Raw genomic sequence first — 13,605 nt, 5'->3', positions numbered from 1 at the left:
CAACCCCCCCCCCCCCCCAAAAAAAAAAAAGTTACTCTTAAAATTCTGCTTCTAAAGATTAAGCTCACATGAACAAATGGAGATTAGGACTACTGCAAAGTGCACATATTTCGGTAGCTTTTATTGACGTGTAAAAGGATTAGAATCAGAAATCATTTGAGTGTATTTTTAAAACTTTGGTCCTTCCTATCAATGTGCATAATTTGAAGCATATAATTCTGAGTTTGAGAGAGATGCATACTGCCATTTGCAAAGTTCCTTCTGGATTTTTTCCCCCTCTCTCCTGTTATTATGATAATCAGTATTTGTATAAAAACACCTTGGATTGAATATCACTTACTTCATACATGATATACATGGAGTTTAGTTTTCTGGGATTTTTTTTCTCTATGGGGCATATATAACTGAGAAAAGTTCATTGAAGCAGAAGCATGGAGTTCTAATGAATATTAGAATTCACTTCATTAATTAGTGCCTGAATTGAAATCTCCTTGATATAATTTCTTTAAAGAAGGTGATTGTCTTAGAAAGCAGACTAAGCTTGTTTATTTGAGGTACTTCTCACTGTCAAAACCCTATTACCTAGAATTCATCTAAATATTCTAAATATATACTTATCTTAAGCCTATGATAAAACTGTGTAACCCAGCTCCTCTTCAAAATACTAAGGGCAAATTTGGCTTTGCCCTTTCATTTCACTTATCTTACTGACAGTTATTTATTTGCTGCTTGGGAGAATTCCTTCCCATCTCTTTCACTTCCATCTCTTTTAAAGGAGGTAGAGAGGACACCCTGCCACTGAGGGTGGGTCATGGATGTGGCTCTTCCATCCACTAAAAAAGCAAGATCCATCTTTATTTCCTTAGCCCAGTGAGTCTGGCAGATGGATGGCTTGTGTTCTCAGTCCTCTGTCCCTCTGCTGTCATTCCTGACTTGGCCTAAACACAGCAATAAAAAACCATACCAAAAAACCACTCAGAACTGCAGAAGACCCTGCTCATTGTTGTTGTAAAAAGTTTCTTTTCACATACTTTTCAGTGTGTTTCCAGCTCTGGTTTTAAGTGCTTCCAGCACTTGAAGGAGAGCAGCTTTCACTGTTCCTCCTGGGAGACCATTCCCCAGCCCAATAAATCTCACTCCCAAGAAATCTCTTTTACACATCCCGTCCTGTGCTTACAGCACTTTTCCAATCTTGGCCTATCATGAGTAGAACAAATAACTTATTCCCCACAGAGTTTATATAATAGTGCAATAAAGTTGCAAAAGCTGTGTGCTCCACTGAGTTACTTCTGCTCACCAGAAATTTGTGTGATAACAACTTCTGTATTGCCAGCAAGACATAATTTCTAATTTCAATAAATCACAAGATTTCTACGGAAATGCAAAGCTGTCCAAAACAGACAATATTATTACAAAAGTCATAGAAGACATAAGAAAAGAAGCACGGAAGATCTTTAAACTGCTGACACCAAGGCAAAGTCTGATGGGTCTTTCTCCCCCTAAATTCAGCAGACTGGTTACAGATATCTTGCCAGTACTCACTCTGTCCATGATGTTTTGTTTCTGCTTTCAAAAGACTGGCAACTGAGCTATTTTAGAAATTATAAAATAAAGTACTTTTGTTTCCATTTTACTTAACCCAGCTTGAATTAAAAGTGATTTCAAAGTAATGCCTAAGATACTGTTAAGCAATTACCTTGCTATTTGGGACAGTGTGCCATCTTCCCTCACCCAAGCGTAGGCAAGCCTGTGGAGCTGCCTGGCACTGCCTCCACAGCAGGCACTGAGCGAAAGGAAAAAAAAGAAAAAAAAAAAAAATCCCCATGGAAATTGCAAGGTGGGAATCTTTCTTCCAGTGTCTGGGGACCATCAGGAGAGCTATCTGATACAAAGCCAAAAAAGGGGCAGGCAGCACATTTGAAGTCCCGAAGTCTTTTGCCCCTGTAGCTGAAAGAAAGTCATTTGCTCTGCTGGTTCCCTCCAGGTCTGGCAAGCGCTGCACTGCAAAGGTGCAGCTTTCAGAGTCTGTTTCAGATAGACCACTAAATGCATGAGCATGCACAGTGCTCTCATTTACTATGTGTCCAGGGATAAACATCTGCACCACAGAGCAGCTCTTGGCTTGTGAGCCGAAATCGCCAACAAAGTTACACACACATTCACCAGTTTGCCATAGGAGGATCCCATTAGACAAATTCAAGATGACCACCTAAATATGAGAAAGATCTGAAAATTACTGCATTGGTTTTTTGGTAATCTTTCCCCAAAATGATTTTTGCTATTTGTAGATCAAAAGCCATTGTTTATCTCAACTTCCAAAGAATAAGGCAAAATTCATAGCAGATGTGTCTCCAAATACTAAAATAGCTGGGTGGGAGGCTTTTATTATTTGCTATTCACTAAAATAAACATGATGTGAAATTTGCCATTCAGTTTTGTTTGCAGGAAGGCATAACAGGAAGGCACCATGATTTTTTAAAAAATGTTAAGGGCTCAAAAGTCAGACAGCTGGAAGAAAGATGCCATGCCCCTGGGGAGGTGTAATTCTCCCTCTTGCCTCACTCCTAAGGATACAAAATCGAGGGTCTACTCAGAAACACAGGCTGAGGTGCCTATAAACCTAAGTAACAAAGGCAGCATTGCCATGCTTCATCCTTGGGGCTAGAGCAGTTCTTGTTGTGGTTTGGGATGTCCACTGGTCCCTGATCAATTATCCTGGCTCTGGCTGTGCAAGCAAAATAACATATTTGAAATCCAACCTTTCTGATCTTGCCTAAACTGCTTTAAATCAGAATAAAAATCAGAATTATATCTTGCAGACACTGCCTTTTCGTGCTACACATTGGTACCACTCATCTTTTTTTCAGATAAAAAAGTCATGGTTTCATTGATGGTTTTAACTACTAACATTTACTGGCAGCCCTGACACTGGGCAACAGAGGAATTAAATTAAAAAGTGGCAAGCAGATGACTGCTAATTATCCCTTCACTCATAGAGTTCAAATATAGCTGCCTGTGTTTGAACACAAAGAAGGACTGCAATTAGGGCACATTCAATTGCAAAACCACCATGACCCCTCTTTACTGCGCTTGTAGACGATGCAAAACAATACCTCAATACCAATGCTACTTAGTGGCTTAGTAATATTCTTCAATAATGTGTGTATTACTCACAGATATATTCTTGAAAGCTGTGATTCTACCCCCAAACCCAGAAAAAGCAAACAAACATGCTCTGGAGGGAGAGCTTTGCTCAACGTGCTCTTTTTATGGTCTGGTTCTCTGATATACTCAACATCCTTATTCTGTCAAGAAGGTATTTGCACTGTTTGATATCCAATGATTTGTAAAGGAATCTGGCAGTGGTTACCCTTGCCTTGGAAGGGTGTACACTTGGTGGACAGGGTCCTTTAGGACAATCACATTTCTGTGGTGGGGAAATTCTGGCACTTCTCTGCTGATTTAATTCCTGGTCCTGGTCCCCAAACTAGAAGGAAAAAGCCCTACACCAAATTTCTGTATGGTGAAAAGTTATTGAAACCTCAGTAAATTTTTTGAAGTGACTATCTAGTAAAAATACTATAATTATTTTTAAAATAATTTTTTTTTTTTGTATTTTAGGTTATGTGAAGCATTGCCACGTTGCCATCTGCGGTTGAATGCTTCCTCTTCCACATTTCCCTCCCAGCCCCACACTGTTAGGTCCTGTATTTCTCTCAATAGAGAAACAGAGCCAAGCATGAGAACTGTGAAGGGCAATGCAGGACGTGTCAGAATTTTTAAGAAATGTGAGAGAAATGGGAGAGGGTAGAAAAGTGTCTCATCACCAAAGGATGCGGTGGTTTAAGCTGCTCTTTAGCTCCTTTACAGAGCACTCCCTCCATCTGAGAGCGTGGCAGACTTGCAAAGCACAGCAGCTTTGCAGCTTCAGGCTGTATTAAAGCAGGTCCAACACTTCTGAGCCCATTATACTAAATACTTGATGCTGATAAAATTTACTAATATTTCACTGTTTCAAAACTCAAAAATTGTGACAACATCAAAGGCACTAACATAATTTATGCAACACAACCTCTTAGAAGTCCATTTCTGCATCAAAACCTCATGATGGAGAACAAGTTTTCTCAGCTCACCACCAAGGGAAGTGTTGACTGCCTGCAAACTCTGCTTGCATTTCAGGAAGATCACAGTGCTTTCCACATGCATGAAGAGCAAGGGTATCCCTTGTTGTGGTGGGGTTTAAGGCTGACAGTTTCAAAGATGAAGGGAGAAGGGAATGAACTCAGAGTGCTGAAATCACGATTTTCTATTTTCTTCTGCATATTTTTGCTTTTGTTCCACTTTGTTTGTACATGAGAAAAACTAATTTCTGCATCTGTTAAAATAGTAGCAACATGCGAGGTAAAATGCTAGGGGGAAAAAAGAGAAAAAGAAAAGATTATCACTAAAGATATGTTTGCCTTATGATAAAACATATTCAATGAGAGTTAGTAAAAATTCAGAAACATTACTAATACTGGTGTTATTGAAAACTGAAATCTTACAGGATTTCTGGCACTGAAAAGATTCTGATTCAAAAAGCATAAATAAATATAAAATGTAAATTCTTCACCAGCCCTTGAAAACCTGCTAATTCTCCCCAGCCTTTGGACCATAAGTTGAGTCTGCTTTTTCAGGAAAAAATAGCAAAAAGAGGAGGACATGCAGGAGTGGGCTGGGGAAGGAAGATAAATTATTCATGCTAATGATGGATTTGGCTAATGAAACATTTAGATTTTAAAACCAAAACAAAAGCTTCTTTTGAACAAGTTGCTTACATTCAGTAAAAGAAGAAGAAAAAATTTTCTTCAGTTACTCTTTGAATCACTTCAGCCTTCGTACTTGACGTGTGGTCTGATATTAAATGGTTACTTGCTAGAAGCCACAGAGGAGCAGGAAGTGCTAAATGCCAAAGGGCCTTGAGAAACTAAAACACGCTCGGCAGCAAACCACTGAGCAGATCTCAGCCTCAATTACTGGTCTGGCTGATGAAAAACATGCATCAAATCCTATGCTGAAGCTGTTTGGAGCTTACTTTCTACTTAGCCAACCATGAAGATTGTCATCATATATAAAAAAAAAATTTTTTTAAGCCTGAGCCCAAGTATGAATATATTATTGTAAAATTTTTGTCTCAGAAACTATGCCATGTATAAATGACATGTAGAATACATGGTTTATATTTATAAACCATGGTATTCCCAGGGTTTCCCCTTTCATGCTTAATCAGGCTGGGCTAGTAACAAGAACCTACTCCAGTTATTCTGCAAGAGTTGGTGAGGAATAATGTCTGTTAGTCCAGTATAGAACAAGCAGGTTCTTATTTTGCATATATTTTGGTATAAACTCAGATTAGAAATGGCTGACTATATTCTGACACATGCTTCTTCTCCACACGCCCATCTATTTTATAAACTGAACTGTTTTTCAGGCAGACTTAAACTTTGTCAATGTATTCAGTACAAATGATTCCTATATTTTTCCTCCGCATCATTCTGAAACTACAAGTTACATGTAAGGCTGACCAGGATGGGATCTAACATTATGGGGTCATGGCCTAAATAGATTATTACAAAGAAGTAGATGCTTCAATTCTATGAGCATAAGTCAAATTTCATTTGCTTATGCTTGCTGCCTCTTCCTGATATTTTAAAATTTTTAATTGATGCAAAAATATTAATGTGAACCTAGGACAGGATGCACTAACTCTTGGAAATGACACAGTCATGCTGAGTTTCTAAATCCCACCAAATTATTACTTGTCTTAACTTCTACTATAGATTTCTACCACAAATTGTCTGCCTTGGGCTTCTTGCAAAATTCTGTACTTCAACCTATGTTGTAAACAAGTCCTGCTTAGTACGATGGAGAACCATGTTTTCCCATAACTCCCATATTTTCATAAAATGTACCAGAATCAGCTGCTTTATTTATGGTGTTCTCCCACAGCACAAATATTCTCCCTCATCAGTCCCATCTTAGGACTGAAAGACAACATTTTTCTAACTCCCAGAGAGCTTGGTAGGACTCTTGCTTGGTGTATATGGAAACTGGAATCTGTAGCCATTTGGGGAAATACGAGTGCAAGTGCAGAGGGAAATACAGACACACCTTAACAGCTACCTACCCACCCAAAATTTACCTTTTCCCCTAGGTTCCATGCCCTCAGATAATCAGGTCAGTGTCTAGAGGTCAATGTCAATATTCTGATTTTCACCCTTTCTAGATTCTCAAATACGTTCAGCTGTCAAAAATGTGTCCTTTGCATGAACCAGAGAGTTTGTTCAGTAAAAAGACAATCTGACATTTGTTCACTTTGCAAAGTGGGGTACTCTAGCCATGAAAATCTTAAATAAGTCCAAAAATCATGAATTTTCTTTTCTAACATCATCCACTTTGATGCTCCGATCACTACATGAAAGCTTCCCCAGTTCTTCATTTAACTGGGGGATTTTAAGCAGTCTTTTCACCCACCCTACTTTGGAGTCAGCAGCAGATGGCATCATAGATGTCACTCATGATCATTTTTGAATAAATTAACTTGCAAAAATACCCAGAATAATCCTGGGATGTGCAAATTTTGAGACAGGACTGTCATTTGCACTCAGGCTTTCATTTTCTTCTGCAATCCAGCATCTGGGCTATGAGGTACCAATGAATTCTTGTCTGAATTCTTAGGTAGGTTTCTTTTGTCTGTCATAAGAAGGACTCAAAAAACCCCATGAAAGGAATGGAAAGATGCATGAGGAGCTCACCTCTCCACCTGAAAGGTGCATTTCTTACTAATGCAATAAATGACCTGAAACTGCTTCTTGCCAAAGAGCAAGACCTCAAGAGGAACTGCAACAATACAAGAGTGTCAATCCCAGAGCAGAGAGATCTGTGTTTTTCTGACTTCTGGTCTGAGCAGTACGGTTCCCTTTTCACCAAGATGTACCTCGCCACAGACCTCACTGCCTTCAGAGCAAAAGGCAAGGCTGTACAGCAAAACCCACAACACTAAAAAGAGAGCGAACCGAAAACTGTCTACACGGACATGCAGATAAAGTGCGGGCACCGCAGCAGAGGAGGTTGGTGCCTGAGGGCTGTCACAAAGAGAACCACTGCCTCCGCTTCACCATCGGAGCACAGAGGTGGCTGATATGAAACAGCATCTCCTCCATCCTGCACCCCAGGACCCACAGCTCATGCTGAGAGCTACCTTCAGCCCCACAACCACCAAATCTAGATTTTGGATGAGGTCTGGGAAGGCATTTAACAGGGTCTTTTTTTGAAACGGCAGTTCAGTCCCCATCTGTATTGGACACATTAAGAAACTTGACTTACTTGATTCACCTTTAGAGTGGGTTTAAATCTAGTCACTAAACATGGAAGACTGCTTAAAGGTGTGTAATTCTAGCAGCTTTCTGCAAGTGGCTCTGGTGTTGCTCTGAAATTTTAGAAGAGTATGTTTTTCTTCACCAATCTCCTTCAGATGCTCTGGCAAACCAGCCAGTTGTCAGCTGGGGCGTACCACAATGTTGAAGTGATGCACATGCTATGCCTGTCATAGAGGCTTTGAACTTTCCTAACATTGCCCTTTTTCGGGGTCTACATCAAAATTCTAGATCATGCCACCCATACTGGTGATAAATATCACCTTATTCCTCCTAGGGGCTTACAAAAGGCCCGACAAAACAGTGGGTGAGGTGACAGCCCAGAAAGAGAAATTAAGTCATCTTCTACCACTAGCACTAAAACAAAAGGTTAGCTTTAAGAAGAAAGTCCTGAAAATATATTGTCCTTACACACTGGATGGCAGCTAATGAAGTGAGATGCTGTAAAGTGATACCAGGAAGTTGCTTCTGTCAGTGTGTAAGAATAGCAGAAGAAGAAGGAGTGGGGATAAGAAAGTACAGACAGCACAAACATGAGGATCCCCCCGACCAGCCTCACTGCACTATCAAGATACATACAGTACTGACCTAGAATAACAAACAGATTTGTTTTATGAACCACTGCCAAAGCTGCTTTAAAAAAAGCTATTATATTTCCCTTAGCTAGAAGGGTCTCTAAAAATATTGCCTTTTAATGGATCCGGCATTGAGAATGGTGGATCAGAAGGTGGTAAAATAAATGACATTGTGATCCTCTACATGGGTACCAATCACTGATGGAGTGTGAGGAGACAACCTCTTCTCAGCACAACTCATGCCAGGTTCTAGAAAATGAAAATAAATATGCAACAGAAGCTGCAAATTGTGACTTCAACAGCTGCAAGTGACTCAGCCCAGGAACAGGCATAAAGCAAACATTTTGCAGGTTATTTAAAATGCAAATTGTTCTTCTATACATGCAGCAGTTGGAGCACAGGTAACATCTGATGTAAATGAGTCACCTACTTTAAACAAATGATATGGCTAGAGAAAAAGGTAGAAGCAAAAATAATGACTCATATTGTTCCTCTAAGTGCTTCACATTTCTGTCCCCATTACAGTTGTTCTCCAGGTTAGTAGGGGAATGAAAAAGCAGGTTATTTTAATGGCACCTCAGTATAAAACCAATTCTCTAAACACCATATTAAAAATTAAACAGCTTTGCATCTTTAATGCATTCTTTCCTTTTTGAAGAGGGAATCAACTGTTATGTGGCCACATGTAAGTGTTTTTGTTGTGTCCAGTGAGCAGCTGGAAAAAAGATACAGGAAGCATCAAGGGAGAAAATATAGAATGAAAGAAAATGTGACCAAAAAAAAAAAAAGAAAGCAACACTTGTCCCTTAGTGGCAGGAAGCACATCCTCAAAATTAAAATAAAAAATCAAGTCAGGCAACAGGGATACTATAATGTCATGTGTAAGAAACTACAAGTAACAACACATCTTTGAAAACCCTTTCATTTTACTTCCACTGGATTTGCCAGTCTCTCATAATGAACCCAGCTCATTGTCAGTAGTTTTTGTACTTAAGCCACCAACCAACATAGTCTACATTGATATGGTCTCAATCTTGTCAGCCTCTGTGATGATCCCTCTGCAGGGATCCCTCTGGATCCAGGGGTGTACACATCCAGTCATAGGGCATTGTTCATGCACCACTCTCCAGGCAGTGCTGAAATACACCTTACCCCTAAAAGTAGTCCTTTCTGAAGCACTAGAACCTCCCCCCTCCTCCCTGTCCCAAATGACCTTCACCATAACTTTTAAGTAGTCACAGAAAAAAAGTAGAGCAGAAAATTATACAGAAAATGGCATGGAGTTGTTTTTGCTAGCAGCCTCTGGCCCCATAAGCTGAATCTACTTGCTCCTGTGTGACTAAGCAAGTTTTCATTCCCTCTCCCCTCATCAGGCAGGCGTAGCTGTATAGTTGATCTTCCCCAAGCAAATGTTCTGCTTCATCTTAAGATTCCCTGAGGACCAAACATAAGAGAACATTGTGGTCCATTGCAGACCCAACCACGCACTGCACTGTCTTGTGCTGCAGCAGAGGAGGTCCCTCAATGCACTCTGGAGCTTCCCTGACGGTGGTTCATGGGTACCTCTGCAGTAGTGTGTGAGTGCACCCAAAATACCGGCATCACCAGGGTGTATGTGCCTACAGACTTCTAGTCAATAGAGCAGGACTGATTTGCAACTGGGCAAGCACACATTGTCAAAATGTGCTCAGCCCTGCAGAGACCAGAATTTCATTTTCCTTTGTGCCCTGCCTCAGGAAACAGACTGAGTAAAACTTTGGCCACTTTCAAGTAGCTGCACAGTAAACTAGGACCCTCATTTCCTCTCCTTTTACACAGCAAATCTTCTCTAAATTCTTTAGGAAGCCTACTCTGTCCCAAAGGGCCAGCTTCCACCCCCAAATCATCCTGTGTGCACTTGCAGGGATTGCTTCCTGAAGAAAGTTGGTGGGATTCTGACTTGCACATCGGTTTTTCTCACCTATTAAAATCCCGAAGCAGATATAAGGGCATGAGGTAAAATTCTGACATGCAGTTGAAGTGTAATGTGTGAAGTAGCAAGATGAGGAGTTTTGACGTCCTGGGACTTTTTTGCCCTTGCAGCCAGAGATGCTTTGCCAAATGGGTGCGTAGCCACAATGTTACCAGGATTAATTTAAATATGTGAACACAGGTATAAAAAGCCTGCAACTCTCCAAACATCTTATCAAGGAGTAGATCAAGCACCACGTACACCAGAAATTCACACTACTGGTCACCGAGAAAAGACAAGTCCCACGTCTGGGAGAGCAGGGCAGGGTGTCAAGGAGGATGTCTTTTCCCGAATTCCCAAATTCAGCTCGGCTCCGAGGTCTCCGACACAAGGACCCTTCCCTCCCTCCCCCTTACCTGAGCCGCCCACGTTGGACCGCAGCAGGCAGGTCCTCCGGGAGGAGGAGAAGGAGGAGATGTCGCTTTGGGAGCGGCCGCGGGGACCGGGCAAGGACCAGACGGGCAGCGATGCTGTCCCGCTGCTCCCTGGCCTCTCAGCCATCGTCGACGGGGAGCCGAGAAGGGCAGGGAGGAGAGAAGAGGAGGGAGAGAAGCGGCGAGGGAGGGGACAGGGAAAGTTTGCGGAGGAAGAGCCGCCCTTCTCTTCCGACCGCCCCGCCGGGACGCCGGCGGCGATTTTGGGTTTCTGGGAACATAAATTTTGTATTTGCACAGGAGCGAAGCAAAATGGGGGGTTGGGTGCGAGGATGCAGCCATCCCCCGGGGTGTCTTCATGCTCCCGCCATTGCGATCTCTCGGGGAAAAAAGAAAAAAAAGAAAAGAGAATCAGTTAAAAAGAGCCGAGCAACCCACACCACCACTTCTGTTTTGTGTAACAGGGTGCCCTCTCCCCCGCAAAGCCGGAAGGTTGCACAAGGCATCGCATCCCTGCGAGAAGAGCCGCGAGGGAGACGAGTCAAATGTCCCCCCCATCACCTCCCTCCCCATCTTTCTTAAGGATTGGGTTGCATGTAAGAGACTTAGCTAACTTTGGCAGGAAGGTACTCTCCTTCCTTTCAGATCAGTCACACAGACCTAGGCAGAAGCAAAATCAACCTGCATGGTTTCATTTCCTGGTGTTTTACAGAAACCCTTTCACAGCAAGATGCATTTTTAAGAGGAAATTTAATGTTTACACTGCTTCTTTCAGGCAAGTCATACTACATTCTACCTTGAATAAAATCCTCACTGCCGTGCAGCCACAATGACAAAACCAGAAAAGACTGTACCTTATATTTTTAATGCATCCATAGTTGCATTATCTAGCTATCCAATGTGAAAGTTGCATTCAGGCTGCATTTGAACAACTATGGTTCTCCAGGTCTGAATCAAAATCTGTCAAGTCTGAAATTTGTCCATGCAAAATTCAGTTTCTGGTTTCTGCTTCCAAAAACAGGCAAGTGCCTTCGTCTCAATGCCGAGCCCCGTGCACTCCCCAGGCACCGAGGTTTTGTGATCTTCCCAGCAGTCACCCTCTGCATTTGTCCAAGCAATTGATCCAGTACATGTCAGCCATTAGTCAGGTCAAAAGGCCTTTTTTGCCTAGCTTGTCCCAGGGAATTGCCTTCATTATTTCCTCTCCTTCTTCCCTCTGCTGACAGACCAGCCTGCTCCTTCTCTAGCCGCAGAGCTTTCCCAGTGGGACTGTGCTGTGAGAGGGAGAGGCAGGGGCTTCTCCTCGCAAGGGCACGGCCGTGAGCTCCTTGCTTACAGTCCCTCTCATGGGGCCCAGAAGCTCCATGGTCACACAGACAGCACGCTGTACCCATGCTTAGAGAGCTTTTGCAGCTGCACACACCAGTCCTGTGCTAGTCACAAAAGCTGACAATGTGCTATTTTTATTATTTACCCTTTGCAACTTGCATCATTACAAATGTGATTGTACACCAAGGACCTTTTTCCCCACCACAGACTTCAGTAGCTGGGCGTGTGTGGGCTAGTGACATTTTCTGGACCTATTTAGGCCTTAATCAGAAGTGTACTCATCACTGCTATTTACTGAAATGTTTGCCACTTTTCTTTCTTTTTTAAGAGATGTGATCAAGTTCATTATTGAAATACACAGTCCCTGCTTCAAACCTCACCAAAGTTTATAGCAGGTCAGCAAGCTTTGGGTCAGACCCTGAGCTTTTTTAAAATCATTTTTCCTTCCAAACATTTTGAGCCACAGAGCAATTGTAACTTTGTCGTGCTGTACAAAATGTATGCTTCAAAATTCCCACATTATGGAGCGGCTCAGTGTCTGCAATCCTTTAGTGTGATCAAAAAGGAGAACATGAAGAAATCAAAAGATAAACTAGAAAGGATACCATAGCAAAAGGTCAAAGGCATCTAAAGATTCCTTTTGAGAAGCAAAGTGACTTCTAAAGAGGTGAAGGCAAAAGAAGACATAAAGTAGGTCAACAGTGAATGTAAAAGAGATATGAAGAGGCTCCTGTTGTAATATCAAAGTGCTTTGGTAAATCAGAGTAATGTGAACAGCCAGTCAGAAAGAATAATATGATAATCACAATGTTTTTTATCTGACTGTAACTTATTATATTAACCAATGTATATAAATGAAAATATTACAAAATTATGTACATCTTGTTTTCACAGCCCTTGAAATACTTTTTAAATTAGATGTAACAGCTGTGCTTAATGGCTCTGGAAACTGAAGCTCTGTTTCCATAGAACATCCTTCCCAGTTGGAGAGAGATTAGTTCAGTTGCCTGCTCATTCATTTTCAACTGTTCTGATGAGATTGCCAAAGAAACTTCCATTTGTGGTGATGATTATGGAAAGTTAGTATCTGCTGACTAAACCAAATTATTTCGGAAAGACTGTCCCATGGCAGCTGGGGGCTGAAATAAAAATACAGAATTCTGGCGTCAGGAAAGACTGGAGAAGCACCAGCTCGGGCAACAAGTTGCTGGAAGATGTATCTGTTAAAGTGTGTGCCTGCCACCCGTGATCCGCAGCACAAACGTCAAGTGTCTTCTACGGAACTGAGGCAGCTCCAGCACAGGCCATTCTAATGATCAAAGAAATGTTTCCTTGACAGGCTTTGGGGCACCTCTCTACCTGGGAAGCCTCCACGTTCAAGTCGGCTGGAAGGAGCTGCAGAGCGATGTTACACCCTGTCCTTCTTGGGAAGGGGAGGGAAGCTGAGCCTGCGGTCGTAAGCAGGCGGAGAGGACGCAGATCCAAGGCTCAGGCCGGGGCCCCGCTGTAGATCCAGCAGACACCGTCAGGCCGCTCCCGGGCGAGGCTGACGGGGCGTCCAGGGTAGGAGCACGGTGGGATGTCGGCCGAGGCATCAGCCAGTTACTTCATTTTCTTAAAATCCTTAAAATCCAGGAGGCAGCTGAGCCTGCGGTCGTAAGCAGGCGGAGAGGACGCAGATCCAAGGCTCAGGCCGGGGCCCCGCTGTAGATCCAGCAGACACCGTCAGGCCGCTCCCGGGCGAGGCTGACGGGGCGTCCAGGGTAGGAGCACGGTGGGATGTCGGCCGAGGCATCAGCCAGTTACTTCATTTTCTTAAAATCCTTAAAATCCAGGAGGCAATTTGTGGTCGAGCAGCCAGATAGAGCGGCACTGATGGGGACGAGCCCCCCGGCGGCGGG

At 42.5% G+C, this 13,605-nt stretch overlaps 1 protein-coding gene across 3 annotated transcripts in view; it reads right to left on the bottom strand.

Moving 5' to 3' along the window:
* The window catches only part of PHACTR2 (phosphatase and actin regulator 2), a 130,493-nt gene extending 119,976 nt beyond the window's left edge, over positions 1–10,517 (bottom strand). For all 3 annotated transcript variants that reach the window (XM_008636010.2, XM_017737253.1, XM_017737251.1), the window contains exon 1: positions 10,358–10,517. In XM_008636010.2, the coding sequence (XP_008634232.1) occupies positions 10,358–10,502 (145 nt within the window). In that variant the 5' untranslated portion in view covers positions 10,503–10,517. The remainder of the gene's footprint in view (positions 1–10,357) is intronic.
* Positions 10,518–13,605: the final 3,088 nt, after the last annotated feature.

Source organism: Corvus brachyrhynchos, unplaced genomic scaffold, assembly GCF_000691975.1.
Source record: "Corvus brachyrhynchos isolate BGI_N302 unplaced genomic scaffold, ASM69197v1 scaffold6, whole genome shotgun sequence".
Lineage (NCBI taxonomy): Eukaryota > Metazoa > Chordata > Aves > Passeriformes > Corvidae > Corvus > Corvus brachyrhynchos.
The sequence above is the reverse complement of the archived record's forward strand: the minus strand, read 5'-3'. Positions and strand labels throughout refer to the sequence as shown.